Genomic DNA, 18,618 nt, shown 5'->3' on the forward strand with positions numbered 1-18,618 from the left:
TATGGTTTCTCTTATTTATTTATCATTCGGTTCTATGGTCTTTTCTTGTTGAACGAGTAGCAATATCAAAATGACCAACATTATTGATTAGGATTAGTGTCTGCTAATTGATTACGATCGCATTCTATTATCGTATCCTGTTCGGATGGCGTTAATTAAATTACTAAATTGACTCGGTTATACAAAGCACAGATGCACGGTAAGTAGGTGTACAGGTGCGTGGGATTGGGATTGGGTTCGTAAATCGTATAAAAAACAGTATTATATGCGTAACTAGAGTTTGGCAGCTGCGAATTCATCCGAAGATCTTGTCGAAGCAGGTGTGGCAGTATGGCTTGTCCTTCTGCTCCTTGAAGGTGCCCTTATTCAATTGCTTCAGGCAGAAGGCGCAGACGAAGTGTTCCGGGTGGAATTTCTTGAACATGGCCGTGATGCAGCGTCCGGTGATGGGTTTGGAGCACCCTGCGCACAGGGATCCTCGCTTGGCATGGTAGTGCGTCTCGCAGTACGGCAGTCCCTCGTGGTCAAAGAAGGATCCTCCCTGGAAGGGCTGTCGGCAGTCCTGTAATTAACAAAATTAAAGGTTCATAAGTAGAACACACATAATATTATTTATACTTATTATTTATCTTAGGCGTGTTCTAGGAATACTCAAGGTTTATTGTTTTAAGCAAGAACTAAATAATCGAAAGCTAACCAATTCATTGCCATAAACATTTTTGGGAATCGCATATATAAGCACTTGAAATGTTTACTGCGCCTCAAGATCAGTACCGCACTGTCCTGATCTCTAGTTGTAAATATGATTATTTGTGCTTCGGCAATGTAGGAGAGGTATGAGAATGATGTATTACGGGCCAAATGGCGGTGCAGCCTCTGTCTGGGGCTAATTACGACCATAAATTAGTTGCCATATAGCATGACGGACCAGCAAACCGATCGGGAGCCGACTACATAGTATGAGCTGTGCAAAATTTTACGCCTGGCCTAAAATACCTAATTAAAATTCAGTCGAATCGAAAAAAGCGACGAACGGAGGAGCTCTGCACGGTGCCTAGCTAATTGGAAAACAAAGATTGTACATTTCAAAAACAAGATTCGGGTAAATTTAAATATGATAAATATTTGAAAAAGTGCGGCAAAGTCGCTTCGTTCTTTCTATTTCCTTTTTTCGGGGCCTTTTGGAAAAACATATCAACAGCAGCAGCAAGAACACCAACAATTGTATTAAGACAATAACATTTTGCGCACGCTTTTGGCCAGCTTCCAAAAACAAGGGGTATTGAAAGTGTGGAGATGTGGCAGGGGACAATATCATCCAACCGGCAACAGCGATCGAGACATGGAACGAAGGATCATTGAGAACGAGAATCATGATATCTGCGGCGGAAAAGCTATTTTCGTTTTTCACCACCTCATACAAATCAATCAATCCATAAACAACAGGTGCAACAATTTCCCTAGCCGTTTCATAATTTTCCTTTGTTGATTATATGAAAGGAAAACCATAAGTGGGGCACAGCAACCAAAATGAAGCCAAATAATCAATATCAACATGAACTAAAAATAAAACCAAATATATGGTATAAGGCACGAATTTGCAACACTCAATGGAGAATTTCAATGATGTGTCTTATATATATTTAAACAGTGCTTGCATTGTAATGGTTCAGCTATTTATAGACGGGCATTTTAACTGGGCAGCTTTATTCGACTGAAATTGACGAATCAACTCAAATTTAGTTAGCCCCATCAACCAATTAACACCAGGGGTGCCATTAAAGACCAGCAATAAACAGTGCGAATCTTATGTCCATTATAGACAGATATATAGCCGAGTAGCATGCGAAGCATATAAATGCTGACTACAACGTCAGCAACGAAAATAGTGTAGGCTGGTGGGAATTATTGCTCTCCCTAATCGAAAATCGAATCCACAATATTGTAATTTGTTTATCAACCGGAAGAAAGCAGCAGAATTCAAGAACACAGAGCTGCGGAGGTGGGACAGCAACAGACACATGTGTCAAGGCCAGCCAGCTGACACTGACCTTGACACGAGGTCTGGTTGGGTGGCTCTGGGTGGGTGGATTCCGCCCGAAGGTCGCCGCCACCTTGAAAAGACGCCAGCGCTTTTCAACCACTCCGCACCCACTTTCTGTTCTTGCTTGCTTTGCTGGTTGTTCTTCTTGTGTTTTGTTTGTGTTTTAATGTGTAATTATTAAAATTTTATTTACAAAAACAAATTACAATATTGTTGGTCATTTTCATAAATGATTGTAAATTTAAAAAGTACCTATAAACTTAGCCTACAAGAAGTGCATAGAGAAGTTCAACAAGTCGGGGGTTGAGGGTCAGGGACAGGGACAGGGACAGGGGCGGTGGCGGGCAAAAAGACCATCATAGAGGGACTCTATATTCAGGGACTCGCGACTCATCCTCCCCAGCGGCACCTGCCCCAAGCGGAGCGGGCCAGCTGGGCGAGCGAAAAGGGTTCAAAGGGTTATGCTGCTGCGCCTGCCACCGATGTTGCTGCTGCGCATGTTGCTGTTGTTCATGCTGCTGTGTTGCTCCTAGACCCGCAACGAAAATAGCCAAGACGGACGGCGGGCAGCTGTTTTGGCCGCGAGTTCTCCTCATGACGCTGGTAATAAAAAAGTGGCACGCAGCTAGATACCAAAATGTATCTAAAGCCGCTGCCGCCGGGTGCTATTTTCGTTTGGCTGCTGAACTTCAGCAACAAGTTTGCTGATGCTTTTGCTTGTGGATCTCTCCTACTCCTCCTCATCGACGCCCACGCACTGTGGACAGACGGGCTTGCCCTCCATGGCGTAGAAGGACTTGCCGCGAACGGCCTTCTTGCAATCCTAAAGGGTAGACGTGATCGGGATGAGCGATTAAATTGGGAAATCATGATAAAGAATGCGAGGTTCAGATTTTGAAATCTTTGGCATCTTTAAATATTTAGGCTGTTCTGGCGCATTTAGATTCCCAATGGTAATAGAGGTATAAATTAATTAAATCCATTTAAAGGAATCAAATGTGCCAGTAGCCTACAACTCCTTTCTTGAAACGAGCAAACGAAAATGGCATTATTTTTGATTAGCATATCTACATGAGAGGATAGCTTACCCTGCAGACGAAGCAGTCCGGGTGCCACTGCGAGTTCAGCGCCGAGATGTAGTTCTCCATGATGGCGCGGTTGCAGCCGTTGCACTTCGGGGCAAACATCTCGAAGTAGTCGTTGCGGCAGTACGGCTTGCCGTCGCGCTCATGGAATCCCTCCTCGCCGAACTGCTGGCCGCACTGGGCGCAGAAGAAGTGCTCCGTGTGCCAGGTCTTGTCCAGCGCCGTGACGCACTTGTCCAGAATGGCGCCGTTGCAGTAGGCGCAGCGCGGGCTGAACAGGTTGTGGTAGTCCGGCTCGCAGTACGGGAAGCCGTCGCGCTCGAAGAAATTGCGGGTGCCCAACTCCTGGCTGCAGTGGTTGCACGTGAAGTGCTCCGGATGCCATGTCTTGCCCAGGGCTGTGATCACCTGACCCACAATGGGCTTCTCGCAGGCATTGCAGCAGCCCTTCTGCACGGTATTGACTCCTTGGCGACTCATATTGGCCTGTAGATTGCCTAGCATAGAATCCAACTGATCCTCGCGACTGTCCTCGACGATGGTCGTCTCCTCGATCGTCTGGGTGAGATGCGCCTGCTGGCTACCCTTGTTTGGTCTGGCGTAGTCGGTTACCGTCTGGTGCTGCACTGTCGACGAGTGCTGTTGCGGATGACTTCCGTTTCCGATGCCGTTCGTGCCGTTGCTAACCTGGAATAATGGATAACGATTCCAATTAGCATGCTATATCCTTGGCAGCCTGTCGCGCTGGGCTTACGTCGATGTGCTTGCCTCGACTGAATCAAAAGTTGTGCGAGCGCTAGCACAAAAACTTTTGCTTTTAGCCGCCGCCACCGAGCACGAAAAAAAACATCAAAATATCAAAAATAATGTTTCTCTTCCTCTTCGCACAGATTCTCCTGACTGAACTATATAGCTATATATCTGTGTGTATGTGGACCTCGTTGCGCACGACGCTCTCCTCATATGAAAAGCATTTTTCTTCTACGTTGACGTAGTTTTCGTTCATTGCCAAAAATACGAAAGAACGTTTTCCGAAGAACGAAAGGAGTGGGCGGCTAAGGGGGTTCTCTACTGCTTCTGTGCGGATCTTGTCTGTCGAGTCTCCATTTCAATATTCAATTTTTTCTTTCATAAACTCTGCGTTTTCATTGGGCGTGCTCGGGTTCTGCCTTCAGCCTCACTAAGTAGACGCCTAATTAAGCGTCCTCTGGTTTTGGAAAGGGGAGGATTCGAATTTAAAATCGGGAAGTGCACAATCTTCTTTAATAATTATCAATCTTTATTTTGTATTCCTCCTATCATGACTTGTATTTTCATATCGCTCTACATAATCGGGCATACAGATTCTAATTTCTTTATTTATAGTAGACGCCCTGGCTTTTTTCTTGGTGCGCTTCGTCACTACGTGAATGATCATTGCCCTTTTCTTTTTCTGCACACTTAGTTAGGAATTCCCAAACGAAATCGGAAGATAATTTGAAGATATAGAGCACATAAAATATTTAAAATTAATTTTGAGAAACTAATTTAAGCATTTTTATAAAAATTGAAAGACATTTATTTATTAAATAGTACCGATATCGATTGTTATAAGCGCAAAAGACCCGAAATTAATTTGGTGGGAAAAAATATCGTACTTATTAAAAGTCTTATCTACATGGGATAACTTTATCACTGTGGACGGCAGCCCACGTAGTGACGAAGCGCACCAGGAGAGTGCGCAAAGGCGCTTTCTGGTTGAAGCAAGGAAACCAGAAGTCGACCGCCCTTTCTATGAAAACTCCGCTCCTGTTGCGCCTGCCACACAAATTTTCATTGGCTTCGGCGTCGGCGAGGTTTTCTTATTCTAATATTTTCATTGGCTATTTTTAAACCCAAGTCGTACACGGCGCAGTCGAACCGCTAAAATCGTCGTTTGGCATGGAGTATAAAATGAACAGCGACCGGCTGGTCAACAGGATTTCCCCATAAAAAGCTCAGCCGAGTGTTCGGCACACGTTTCCAGTCGTGGCCAATAAACGGGGGAAACCGGGAAGAGGTGTGGAATTGGGGTGGTGGGGATTATGAAATGGGGGACAGGAAGTTGGCACCGAGGAAATCTCGATCAATGAATGGGACGGGAAGGTGGAGGAATGGGCGGAGAATGTGAATACGAATGCGGTTTTGAACGCCAGATGATTGTGGCAATGAAAGCGCAAACAAAATATAGAGAAAACACCCACAACTAAATGGATCGCTTGGGTTATAGAAATGAAAGAAAATACAATAAAAAACGCTTTCGAAAATAGCCATGCAAATGATTTGCAATGAAAAACTATAGCGAAAGCGGCGCTGTGGAAATCGCGTTGACAAGTGGGAGCAGGGGGTGTGGAAGGGGGTTGGGGGTGGGTGGGCGACTAACTGTGCGTTGTGTGTGTACGTGTGGGTAGGAAAAGCGCCCGGAAAATCCGACGGGCCGTGTGCAATATTGTTTATATCCGAATATATTTGTATTTTATTTTTCCCCGCTTTCCACATGTACAGAAAAAGAACGAGGGACCAAGAGGCAATTCTATTTAATTTTCATATTTATCATATCAACAAAAGTCACGGACACGCCTTGCCCCGCCCTCTGCCCCCTTTCCACGCCCCGCGCAGTTGGCAGAAAATTGAAAATGATATTAAATAATTAACAGGCCCGACCTCTCATATACAAGTATACTTTTCGCATGCACGCCTGCCATTCGTCAATGACATTGAATTGCAATTTACTCGAAGTCTTTACTCGTCCCCACACGAATGTCTGCTAATTTGACTGCGACGGCCATCGAATCGATTGCCAACAAAATAAAAGAAGTGTGCAAAATATTTTTCACTTAGTAATTAATTAATAATTAATGCAACCCGAATACCTCGGCGACAAGCTGACAATTCGCGGCATTCCCCGTCGACATTTTGCAATTTTTAGGCAAGAGAATTCTTAGGCAATAGGTCAAGTCTCAAAAACTTTAATTGGTTGATGCGGATATTTTGTAAGCATTGAGATGATAACATTCCAAATGTTTTATTTAATTATAAAACCCATAAAAATGAGGGGATACATTTAAACAGAAACGCTTCCAACTGTCACATAAAGAATTTAAATACACCAATAAATTACTTTGAGTTAGACCACACGAATTTACTCAAGCACTTTGTTAGATCCTTTATAGCTACTTCTTTTGCATTACTGGTATATCAACTAGGATATCAACTGAGAGACCCAAAAATATAAGATTGTAATGACACGTCAATAAAAGAAAACTTTTCGCCAGCCTTGACCCAAATTCATTCATATGAAGAAAGGAGCAGACGCACTGCACTATATTAAGCAAGATCATAAAAAACAAACTGAAAGTGGCGTAAGAAGACCAAATGAATGCGAAAGACATCTGCTGAAATACATCATTTATATAGGCGTTCTGTTCAAAATGTCAGAGTACTCTAAAAACAAATGTCAGACATGTGAAGGAAGGAATATGGACACATCGCCATAAAAGAAAACCAGGCTAGTCCAATTGAACGGAAACAATATTTGTGTTTGTATATCCTGAGATGTGCAGTGCATGAAAAAATACCTTTTGTTTACTCGATTGCCACCCGAATTGATTGATGCTCTAATGAGATACAGATAGAATATAAAATAAACTTGGCTGTGTAAATGCTGTTCTCGGAAAAACTTAAAATGTCTTGGCGCCGTGTGCAATAAATCGTGTGACAGTCCCTCGCCATCATAATCAGACTTCATTAGACCAATCAATTTATGTGGCCCATTAAAGTATACCCCGAAATCCACCTCCGGATTGCGTTGGCAGATGTCAAAGTCAAGATCTTTCTCGGTTGCTCTTCGACTTCTCGAAGGGATCTACTGTGGGCATGGGATGTATGGATCGGCGGTGTCATTAGATTCGCTCGGTTGCCTTGCGTCAGACGATTTGCGATGATAAATAGATTCATTTTATGGTCTTCATTACAATATACAACTAAACCGAGCATTGGACTGCCTCTTGCTAATAATAGCTAAATACATAGTAGAAAATCAGAAGGATCGAGTGGTTGAAAAGTGGGACGAAAGACTTCTGCCATACGCCATTTGTTTTTACAGGTAAAAAAGTGAAAACATTTGAAAATACTTCCTAAAATATACATAAACTGCATGTAAGTGGACTTCGAATGACATTTTAATAAAACAATTTATTGAAAAATAATATTTTGTTAGTAACTGTTCTCGTTTCTAACAGGAAAAATGTCTCAAAACGTTTACATTTGAATGTCGAAAAGAAATGACGATGATGTCTGGTGCAATATTACACACAATGCATACCTCAATTAGAAACAAATAATCAGATATTTATAAATCGATATTATAAAATATCTTTAAGGAACGAAATCTCCAAAATAATCTATAAAATTTAAATGTTTGACAAGAAGTAAAGTAGAGCATCTTAACCCAGTTCTTAGTCGTAGAGCAAAAGCGGTAAACAATAGTTGTTTAAAAGTATGTAACAGAAAGAAAAGTTCCTGACCCTTTAGACGATCTAGCTATTTCCGTTTGTATTTCCGTCCATGAAAAGCAGAAAACCAGAGCAGAAAACTGGAGCAAAAGAGCTATCAGTCGCCTAAATGCTTGATACAGCCCTCGTTTTCTGCTTGCAGATCTTCATCTAATAGTCGAGGCACTCGACATAACGTCCTTCCAGCTTTACAATACATTCCTGACAAAATGCGATGAAAAACACCGAGCACAATCTTTAAATTGTAAACTCAACTTTAGAAACGATATGTTTTCTCCTATAAATGTACATAAATGGCTTAAGCATGCCAGCAAGTCGTATGATAAGCCAAGATGAATTATTTTATTGCTTAAACTCATATCTAACTGAACACACAAGATAGTTCGGCGGAGCGGCCATTTTAGCAAGTTTGTTTATACTTGTATAGCATACTTTACTCAAATTGTACTAGAATGATTGTTCATTCATTGCATACTAAATATATACCCGTAGGTCATGGCATATAGAAGATATTGGATTAATATCTCTAATATAATGTCTTTTACCTATAGTTCAACGATATCTCTTCATGTGTTATTCTATTAAACGGCACGGAAATCGTGAACTAGCAATTTTCAGTACTCGGATGACTCACCTTGAAATCGGACAGCGAAGCCATCAGATCATCCAGTTCCTTGGTGGCCTGCGACGTATAGGCCTGATGCACCTGTTGCCCCGGAACAGCATGGTTGGGCGTATAAGAGTCCTTCTGCTGCACAATTTGCTCCTCGACAGTACCAACTGCAATAAGGAAACCAGGTTAGTACGTACTAAAAGATTTGATTTAGCTGGCAGTTACCTGGTCCATCAGGACCCGTCAGCTTCTCCGTCTTCGTTTCCCGCACGGTGATGGTGACATGGCGTCCCGGCGTCGGAGACTTATGTGCAGACCTAAATAAATATGAGCTTAGTTAGTTAATCCCTTCATCCGCAATTGGGTCTACCTTGATCTGCTTACCCGTTAGGAACAGCATAGATGTGAGCATTGTCCAGTTCATTCAGCAGGCTGTCCATTGTAGGACGCTCCTCCACGGTGGCATAACTATTCATCGTATTGTATTTCGAGACTGGAGTACTGTAGTTGGCCGGTACATCGATTTCTAAGGAGTCAACAAAAATCCAATTAATGATATACGAAAACATTTTGAATAAGGCGAATTCGGTTATGAAGTTATTACAGAAACAATACCTACATATGTAGTTACAAGACGGTTTTAAATTTATAATTCTGTTTTAAAGATTGTCTAGGTTTTTGTGCATAGAGGCGAGTGTAATAAATCACTCGAGTTTGCAAAACTATAGTTACTCAAGTACAAACCAAAATAATAAAGAATACTAAAAAACGGTAGGTATGTGTATACAGAGACCTATTAATTTTTAACTTAATTAACTTTCCTAACTCAACTCAAAATCTAAGCGGACAAAACGGCTGCAATGTATATGCTTATAACGAAGACATTGGTCACTATATCGTCGATAAAGTGGGAATTTTCCTTACTCTGCAGATCCTGCAGCAAGGAGTCCAGTTCTGAGAGTCCTGTGTTTCCTCCCGCCGCCTGACGTGGCAGAGACCCCTGGTTAACGTATCCCGGAGTCGTGGAGGAGCCATTAAAATCATGTCCTGCCGTTGGGGAGCGTGTCTCTACGCTGTAGTGCTCTTGATACTACAAAAAGGGGAGTATTCGAATAAGTATTGATCTGAACTCATTTTTAATTGTATATACTCACCACCTGGGGCTGGGCTTTGCCCCTGAGACTTCCATAGCCTGGAGTGTTATCCACAAACTGCTGTTGCTGCAGAGGCTGGTGTTTGGGCTGGACAATTCCATATTGCGGCTGAGGCTGTTGAGGCTGCTGCGGCTGGCCTGGCACACTGTTTTGCAGGTCGGCTAATAGAGCGTCTATAAAGAAGAACCAATAATACACATTAGTTTGGTCTTGAAGCCTTTTTGTATTAGTCAAAACATTTGATAGGTTTCGTTTTTCAACAAATGAAACTGAAGTTCATTTATTTTTAAGGTATGACTTTTTATTTTCTTTGTTGATAACTCAACGCAGCTCTTAAGTCGGAAATCGTTTTAATTTGTCACTCGTGTACATATGTATGGACATTTCATATCAAATTTTGGCGAATCAATACTCAGGTTGTCGTAATCTCCGTATTTGGCCATAGCACTTCTTCTTCCGGTATGTCGCAGGTATTTTCTATTTAAATTCCAAACTTGAAGCACCTGTCACTGCACCTCTGACGCATAGACCGTTGCTAACTAAACGGAGATCCCATTCCATAGCCTTCGTTTGCTGGCTCATAACGCGCAGCAAAAGTTTCTGATAACATTTTGTTTGTTTTCTTTTGTCTTCAGCGATATCGTCCAATACCTACAATTACTTAATGGGTCTTCTTTCTGGTTTGTGTCTAGGGTAATTGAAGCGGAAAGCTTGTTTCCAGTTTAAAGAAAGAACCACTTTTATCTTGTTTTAGAATTTAGCACATCTGTATCTGATGTGATGTAGTGTGGATGCACATTCCGAACCCTACTGTTACTGCATTGTCGTAACTAGATTCTGTAGGCATAATCTCGGGATTTCGACGCTTATACGGACAGGCAAACGGACGGACAAGTATGAATTGAGACAAAACTAACATACATTCTAGAACCGGAAGCACTCATTGCTTAACAAATCTAGTACACCAATTTATTCTTAAAACAACGGGTAAAAGAAGCTAGTACTCAATAAAATTAACAATTTCTTAAAAATACTAATAAATATTAAAAAGTTTTAATTTTTTAGAAGATCAACTATGAATCTGGAAACACCTTGCGAATGACTAGCTGCACTTGAACTTGACCCGGAGCCCCCGTCGAAGAACACCTTCATCAACATCTTTATAAACCCTTTATCGCCCACACTCCATTTGTTCCCATTGAACAAACTTACCCAGACGTCTCTCGAACTCGCCCACTTTAAAACAGTCACTGAGGGGCGAACTGTGGAACGACGATGATATCAGTTTTGAAGACATTTCACGCACTAAATTTGGCCAGAATCGATGGAATCGAAATGTATTGCTTTATGGTCACTCGTTTGCCGATATGCAAAAATTTCGTTTTGTCTGGACCTCTATAAACGGTAGTTTAGTTAAATATTTTTACCGGCACAGCAGCAACAACAACAGCCAAACCGAAGGTTCAGTTGCCAACTGACCAAATTAAAGCACTGAAAACTCAATCAACTCGGGGCCAAACAAAGTCAGGCCAAAAGACACCCACACTGCAGCCCAAAACTAGCGAAACACAGAGTAGAGGGTGATTATATAGATATATACATATATATATATATATAAATTTATATATGTATATCACATACATAGTTTGAGAGCGGGGGACCTAACATCTACACACAGTTTTTGATTCAGTTTAGGTGGGACGAACTTGTCGAACGGGCTAAAAATCGCACCAAGTCAAGAAATATCGCATCTACACGATGCCATAATATCTTCCAGTGTGTTAGTGTTTCTTTAATGTACATACAATGTACGTCCCATGGAAACATATTTGATCAAAATAATGTTGTTTGCATTTTTTCGCCTCTAATTTAGCTGAGATCAATAGGGGAAAGGGAAGTAACTAAGTAAACATTATAATGGCGCATGAAAACCCGAGAAAAACGTCAATAATTTCCACAGAGAAAAATAATAACATTAATATTAACAGCACTTCAAAAATTGTATATCCGCTTAGAAGAAACTGTTTTAACATAATAGTGGGTTATATTTCAAGTAAAATAAAAATGGAAAATGCAAAGTCAAAATGTTAAGCGAACTAGGTAATATTATAAGGTAATAAATAAATATTGAAATATTTGATTTTTTTTACTAAATCAAGCAGTTTGGACGTTGTTTTCGTTCAGTGTGTGCAGAAAGCACTAGATTGAGGGTGCTTAAGCTGGCTTTGAGGCCTGCCGAAAGTATCTATTGGATGTCTCGTATCATCTGCTGTCATACAATCGCACTTAACGCCATTTACTTGACCCACCCACAGCAACAAAAACAAGCCAAGAAACGAAAGAACACTAAAACAGCAGGAAGACATGACAGCAGGCGATTAAGCTATAAGGCCACCAAATAAATCAAACAAATTTCGAACATTTCACCCGAGAGTTCAAAAGTCTGGGGGCAGAGTCGGAAAAAGGCACACCTGTAACTGGGCCAATGCCAAAAGCGAAATAGCCGCCAGAACATCGAGTGGAAACTCGACCACTGCAAACCACTCAAATTATGAGTTTTATGTACATACATATGTACATGTGCATACATCTGTATAAAGGAAAATAAGGTGTGACGCGATTCATTCGGTTTGGCAAGCGAATTCATAACAAGTTCCTTCGTATGAAAGTGATCAAGAGGCGATGCTCGAATTTATATTCGAAAACATTTGCATTATTGGGCTAGAATCAGCCAAATTATTTCGCAATATCTTTAAAAATAGTCCAAAACCGAGAGATGATCGAACATGTGGTTGACGAGCAAATCGCTCGAGGCACAGCCACCAGGCACCATATGTGGGTCTGCGTACTCCCATTTCCATGGATTCTCCGCTTGGATCAGACAGACATCAGGGGGGTCATCTATATATAGGATAGGGCAGGGTTATCAGAACGTCACGCCTCACTGGGTCAACGTGATGGGAAGAGCCGACAAAGAAGACGAATGGGATTTTGAAATTTATGGTGCCGCAGCGGAAATGATTCTTTTAAATCGCTTGAACACACAAACAAATATTTGAAATCGGCTTAAGATCGTTGATTTGTGTTGATAACTTTACTTTGCTCGCATCCCAATACAACTCAATAATCTAACTCGAAATAAAAAGGATTAAACTAACGCAAATACTGCAATCAATCAGGAATTGGTTTACATAACAGAAAGTTAATGTAAACTTTTGAAATATTTTTATTAATTCAAGGTACTTGTGAGCTAGGATCGTGATTTTCTTCTATGTTCTTCCAAACAGCATTAGGTTTTAGCGAACACAGCACCGCAACTAGTTGCTGATATCGAGAGGGCCCTGTATTATTCCTCAGGGTGACAGAAAATATGCCCAAATAAGCCACTTGATGCTGCACGAGGCGTATTTCATCAAGAACACATTTCACACATTAGTTTCGAGGAATGCAATTGGCAGAAGCTGCTGGCTTGATTAAAATGCAATTAAAATCAATTAACCAGCAGTAGCTGGCTGAGTAAGTTTTTGCTGTTTTTCCCGAGGCGGAGTTGCGCTCAAACTCGGTTTGCAGTAAAATGATGGTGGGTGGGAGAGGGAGCGCGAGAGGGAGGGCGAGAGGGAGAGCGAGCGGCAGGGAGAGGGAGGCAGCTGCACATGACAGCTGTTGAAATTTTGCAATTGACAACTTGATGCAGCGCAGGAGCGAGCGGGAGAGGAGATGCAGAGAGCGCAGTGAGAGTTGCAGATAAAACAGTCGCGAATTTGAATTGTTGCTGTTGTTGCCCGCTCTCCCTTTTGCACTCCGCTGCTTTCTGTTGTTGTTTTATTGTTGACATTGTTACATATCTACGTATGTACATTGTACATGTGTTTTTTGGTTTTGTTTAGCTCGTTTTGGGAGCACTTTCGATTTTCATTTTGGCGGCTTGTTTGCGGTTTTTAGTTTGTTGTTGTTGATACTGCTGATCGATTGCGGCTGCCTTAATTAAATTCCCGCACACACACACCCGCACACCCGCGCAAAGACGTCACACATACGAGGCAGCAGCAGCAGCACAGAAACTATTTTCCCTCGGCAAAATCTCAAAATCAACTGAACAAGAAGCTCGACAACGAATTCGTCGAAGCTGCTCGCACCGCCATCGCACTCAGTTGAGGCAACAAACAGCAGCAAGAAGCAGCAGCGTCGGCAGTGCACTGGAAAAAATGAACTAGTTAATTTCGAAGGGGGTATGTTGGAACTAATTTTCCATATTAGAAAAGCTATAAACAATTTTTATTTATAACATCTTCTTAAATTCTAATCATAGCCAATTCAAATACCTTTCCGAATATATGTACATACATACATATTTTAAAAGGAATATGTTGTAATGATGAAGGTGATTATACCTACAGGTATATGGTATATACCCTGAACATTGATTCTTCCTTGAAAGTTACCACAAAATCAACGAAAATTTCGCGGAATTTCAGAAAAAAAATTTTCCAAGCACAGGTGTTGAGTAATTATGATCATTTGTTGTTGTTGCGTGGGCTAGTGTGTCACACAAGTGGTGGCGCCACCTGGCGTCTGCCTTTTGCGCTTGTCTTTTTACTCATTTCCCGAGAGTTTTGCCGGTTTTTTTTGTTTCAAATGGATGAATCACTTGACTTTGAAAAGAAAACTAAAATTAGTATTTGTATAACAACAACAGAAACACATAGTCACAAATTGTTATGGCTTTTGTTCAGAATTAAGTGTTTTGTTTAATTCTTTTTGTTTGGGTCGCTCTGATGGCGATGCTTTTGCCAAATTGATTATTTTGGTTTAAAAATATTCAAATGCGAACAATATAAGAGTTTACCTACTGGTAAAACCAATAATACAAAATAATAATCATCTGGCCCCGACCTGTGTCACTGCAAAGTCGTACAAACGGGTTCGGCTTTATCGATAGGCTCTCAACAGCGTTATAAACCTTTTTGTTATTTGACCAACCCAACTTCCTCAGTATCCGTAAGATAAGCCGACACTGTAATCAATCAATCGGATCTCAGATGCCTTGAGGTTACCACCTCGGCAATTAGAATACCTTGCGCAATGCTAACCTAAACAGGTGTATACTGTCATAGTGAACTCTACCAGACGAAACTTTAATACCAAATTACTTGATCAAAGAATAAATACTATAGTTTACTGCAGCTTACAATAAAAACCCTACCAAGTAATCAAGTAATGATAAATTGAAACTGTTCCTTACAACTAGATCGATTTTGCCTATACCCATCTCTACCCATATCAATCCCATGATTTCTGAGATGTGTGCCACTTTATCATTGCGAAACGCACGTTATCCTCACGGATTATGCTTGTATCTGTTGCCAAAGTGTCGTGCTTGGCAATAAATAGAACACGAGTCGATTGGAAACCACTGACGCCCACCGACGATGCTTGGATCGGCCGCCGACTCAATGGGAACAATGATCTAATGATCTAATGATCCAATGATCCAATGAATGAAACGCGTAGTAAGGTCAGCGACTACCAGTCTACAGATTGTAGAATGAAACCCACACCGCAAAGCTCGAAAGACTGAGGCTTACCGATTTTCATGTCAATCGACTGACTGTTTGCACTCAGCTCACTTGCTAAACAAATTCGATGAAGACCGCACAACGGCGAAATGCAAACTGAATGGGGAATATTCAAATCGTGTGCTGACAACTGGAGAATTCGATGCGAGTGCAATCGAAGGTGTTAGTCTGAGTGCAATTAACATTACTCAAACCAGATATACGCAAACGCGCTAGGCAAGTGCACTGCCCAAAAATATGGGGATGTTTTTTGGCGAGCATTGTGAACAAAAAATATAAGCTTATTGATTATATGATATATAATGATATATATGATTATATGATTATGATTATATTAGAAGCATGAATTCAGCAATTGTGTGCGATACAGAAGGTTAAAAGGTCTCTACAATTTTGTTGGCACTTTTACACGAACAACGTATTTTTCAGAGTGCATGAATATATAGGCAGTAAGATGCTTAGGGCAATACTCTCGGAAAAGTTAGCAACAAAGTGCTACATTTGTTTACCTTACATCCTATGCATAGGATCCACTTGTATACACTGTCTATTTGATTGCGTCATCTGCTGGGTGTTTGGGGAGCCATTGCTTACATTTACTTTAATGGTGATTTCCTATGATGCCTCGCGTTTCGAAATGCTCGTATTTGATGAAATCTGCCATTTTTGGAGTTCGAACATTTTTATTGATCAACGCCGAGAAGACAGCTTCTCCTAAAGAACTTGTATAATTCGTAGACTAGCTCCCAAAAGTATGCTACAATTTAAAAACTTGGCTGTTTACGATGGATTTTAGATAGGCAAAAATGACTAAAATACCCAAAATAGGAAATATTTCCTAGAAAAATAATGTCACTCTTATTATCCTCTATAAGTCAGTCAAAAGTAGTTTTCCTGGACAAACAACAACTTCTGTATCACTTTAAAATTACCCTCTATAAACCAGAAGTACTTCAGTATTACGAAAAAATAATCAACGCTCGGAAAAGGTATTGCTCAACTAATTTCTGAACTTTTTTAAATGATGAACAAAAATCTCAATAAGCACTCCCGTGCTAAAACTATACGATAGCCTTTGCAATGCCAACAAAAAACATATAGAATAAGCAAAATTAAATATATGTACATATGCCGCAAAAATTAGCAATTTTAATCACAATTGAAGGCGATTTCAAACCCATAAAAACTTTAAGACCTCTGCTGGAAAACCAAATATTTTCGAAATGTTGAAGCTTACGGTTCTACTTCTTACATTGCTGGGCATAGCAAAAACTGGATGGACTCGGGAAAAGTTCACCATACAAGTAAACGACGGTAATGATATGTGCAGCGATCGCAAAGCGAAAATTAAGCAACGTTTTTCTTACATTGGTCAAAGGAAATGCTTTCGGTGCGATCCTCAAGGCAGATCCCTTTACAAAAATCAACGACGGATACTACTACTTTGGAACGGAGTCCTTGAACTGGTATGAGGCCTATGAGAAGTGCCGCGAATTGGACGCTGAGCTGGTAACATTTGAAACAGACCAGGAGTTCGATGCTGTTACGGATTTCTTGACGACCAATGGATCGCAACAGATGTACTGGACATCGGGAAACGATCTGGGCAAGACTGGCACCCACAGGTGGTTCACCAGTGGCCAGCGAATTAGTTCCCTCAGGTGGGCAAGGAATCAGCCGGATAATGCTGGGCAGAAGGAACACTGCATCCACCTTGGCTATATCTACGCGAACTCCAAGAAGTTCGAGCTGAACGATCGACCCTGCTCAGAGGATGGAAACAGTTTGTTTAAGTATATATGCGAAGCTCCCGGACTGGAAACCATATCCATTGTGGTGTGGAAGTAAATTACTTCTCAAACATCTTCAATATCAGATGGCTCACTTGCTAAGACTGCAATAAGGGGGAACAACCTGAGCAGCTATGAAATAAAGATAATAGCTAACAACACAAAGGTTTCCTGTATTCTAAAGATAACAGGTAGTCAATTACTAAATAAGCCATAAAGTTGTCTTGCACTCCGCAAATATATCATTGGGTATATAAGGGCATTCTTCTTGTTGGGATTTACCAGTAATTAGAAAAATGCCGAAGACATTGGTTCAACTTCTCCTTATTGTCGCCGGCTTTGCACCAGGATTCGCCTACGACAAGTACTCCACCCACATACAAAATGGTAGCAAGTCATTTATATTCATGCAATCGTTATTATATGTTATATGCAATGTTTCAAGGAATCCCGAACAACTTGACCGTTAACACGAGTCCCTTCATCAAAATCAAGGAAAGCTACTATTTGTTTGGACAGGAGAAGGTCAATTGGTATGTCGCCTACGAGAGCTGCCGCAGATATGGATCTGAACTGGTGACCTTCGAAACACCCGAAGAGTTTGACGCCATTGCCGCGTTCTTGAAAGCCCGGGGAGATCGCTCCGAGCACTGGACTTCCGGCAATGACTTGGGCCAAACCGGCACCCACAATTGGTTCTCCAATGCCCAACTCGTGACCATCAAGCGTTGGGCGCCCAACCAACCAGACAACTCTGGGGGCAAGGAGCATTGCATTCACTTGGGCTACATCTACGGACACTCAACGGAGATACAACTGAATGATCGACCCTGCAACAATCATCCGAATAGCTTGTTTAAGTACATTTGTGAGGCTCCAAAGCCGGAGACCGTATCTATTGTTGTGTGGAAGTAGAATGTACGTATAGTTGCAAAGATATCACTAAATGTTCCTCTTATTGAGTGTTTTGCTGCGAGCTTAAATACCTTTAACTATCAGTCTACAAATGTTGACACACATATCGTCGAAAGGCGCTATCAGCCATGGCTATCAGACCAGCTCGGGCAATTTCCGATTTCTTACTCAGTTGCGAATGGAAACTCGAGGAATGATGGTCAAGCTACTCCTGATTTGCCTGGTACTCTGGAGTGCTCTTCTCTTGGAGGCCTCTCCTTTGGGTAACCAAAGTAGGTCAATAATTACTGAAACATATGGAACAAACTGATCAGGGAACGTCTTATAAGTTTAGATATCCTGGAGATCGGTGGAAAGCAATACTACATTTCCTTGGCAAAGACCAACTGGTTCGAGGCAACAAACCACTGCCGTCAGAAGGGCGGATTTCTGGTCAACTTGGAGAGCAGGGAGGAACTGGAGCTTCTAAGCCCCCACCTCCACCCAGCCTACAGCTATTGGCTATCCATCAATGACCTCGGCGTTCGAGGCGTATACGCGTCGCAGGCCACTGGTCTAGAGGCTCCATTTCTCAACTGGTCCGCCGGAGAGCCGGACAACAGCAGTGGCCACGATCGATGTGTCGAGCTTTGGTTATCAACAACCTCCTTCAAGATGAACGACCTGCCATGCCAAAACGCAGTCGCCTTTATTTGTCAGCTTAACTAGTATAAAAATCGGAACTTCCAGCGAAACAACATGTTTTCTATGTTTCTTAATGTTGAAATAATAAAGCTGCAATTTTTCTTACTGGCATTTAAAAAACATATATTTACACTTGTATAACTTCTTGTACGAGGATGGACTTACATTGGGGTATGCCCTTTTATAAGCCTAGAAACCATTGCTCCTTTGAATATTTTATGGGCA

The 18,618-nt window shown here is 41.4% G+C and overlaps 4 protein-coding genes across 13 annotated transcripts in view; 3 read left to right on the top strand and 1 right to left on the bottom strand.

Annotated features, from left to right (window-relative positions):
* Positions 1-18,618, bottom strand: part of LOC6549490 (paxillin) — a 24,649-nt gene continuing 6,031 nt past the window's right edge. For 5 of the 10 annotated variants that reach the window (XM_015156565.2, XM_026981167.1, XM_026981163.1 and 2 more), the window contains 7 exons: positions 9,429-9,601; positions 9,199-9,364; positions 8,659-8,800; positions 8,500-8,591; positions 8,296-8,441; positions 3,133-3,816; positions 1-562 (listed from right to left, as the gene is read on the bottom strand). In XM_015156565.2, coding sequence (XP_015012051.1) covers positions 296-562; positions 3,133-3,816; positions 8,296-8,441; positions 8,500-8,591; positions 8,659-8,800; positions 9,199-9,364; positions 9,429-9,601 — 1,670 coding nt within the window. In that variant the 3' untranslated portion in view covers positions 1-295. Of the gene's footprint in view, positions 563-2,639; positions 2,868-3,132; positions 3,817-3,883; positions 3,986-8,295; positions 8,442-8,499; positions 8,592-8,658; positions 8,801-9,198; positions 9,365-9,428; positions 9,602-10,640; positions 10,824-13,434; positions 13,601-15,013; positions 15,067-18,618 lie in introns of those variants that run through there. The other 5 variants (XM_026981164.1, XM_026981165.1, XM_015156566.2 and 2 more) reach the window with 5 other exon arrangements.
* Positions 16,225-17,051, top strand: LOC6549489 (C-type lectin 37Da). The gene is made up of 2 exons (XM_001974227.3): positions 16,225-16,318; positions 16,383-17,051. Exons 1-2 carry the CDS (start codon positions 16,228-16,230, stop codon positions 16,850-16,852), a joined length of 561 nt encoding a protein of 186 aa, XP_001974263.1. The 5' UTR covers positions 16,225-16,227; the 3' UTR covers positions 16,853-17,051.
* Positions 17,047-17,750, top strand: LOC6549488 (C-type lectin 37Da). Its single transcript, XM_001974226.3, has 2 exons — positions 17,047-17,181; positions 17,240-17,750. Exons 1-2 carry the CDS (start codon positions 17,091-17,093, stop codon positions 17,707-17,709), a joined length of 561 nt encoding a protein of 186 aa, XP_001974262.1. The 5' UTR covers positions 17,047-17,090; the 3' UTR covers positions 17,710-17,750.
* LOC6549487 (C-type lectin 37Db) lies at positions 17,792-18,515 on the top strand. The gene is made up of 2 exons (XM_001974225.3): positions 17,792-17,981; positions 18,044-18,515. The coding sequence occupies exons 1-2, from the start codon at positions 17,801-17,803 to the stop codon at positions 18,415-18,417; spliced, it is 555 nt and encodes a 184-aa protein (XP_001974261.3). The 5' UTR covers positions 17,792-17,800; the 3' UTR covers positions 18,418-18,515.

The sequence above is a fragment of the Drosophila erecta genome, unplaced genomic scaffold, assembly GCF_003286155.1.
Source record: "Drosophila erecta strain 14021-0224.00,06,07 unplaced genomic scaffold, DereRS2 tig00000092-arrow-pilon, whole genome shotgun sequence".
NCBI lineage: Eukaryota > Metazoa > Arthropoda > Insecta > Diptera > Drosophilidae > Drosophila > Drosophila erecta.

Bases quoted from the DNA above. Each gene is read 5' to 3' on its own strand.
- LOC6549489 (XM_001974227.3), top strand. From the start codon at position 16,228: ATGTTGAAGCTTACGGTTCTACTTCTTACATTGCTGGGCATAGCAAAA. The intron at 16,319-16,382 runs GTAATGATATGT...CATTGGTCAAAG, and splicing joins CACCATACAAGTAAACGACG to GAAATGCTTTCGGTGCGATC.
- LOC6549488 (XM_001974226.3), top strand. From the start codon at position 17,091: ATGCCGAAGACATTGGTTCAACTTCTCCTTATTGTCGCCGGCTTTGCA. The intron at 17,182-17,239 runs GTAGCAAGTCAT...CAATGTTTCAAG, and splicing joins CTCCACCCACATACAAAATG to GAATCCCGAACAACTTGACC.
- LOC6549487 (XM_001974225.3), top strand. From the start codon at position 17,801: ATGTTGACACACATATCGTCGAAAGGCGCTATCAGCCATGGCTATCAG. The intron at 17,982-18,043 runs GTAGGTCAATAA...TTATAAGTTTAG, and splicing joins CTCTCCTTTGGGTAACCAAA to ATATCCTGGAGATCGGTGGA.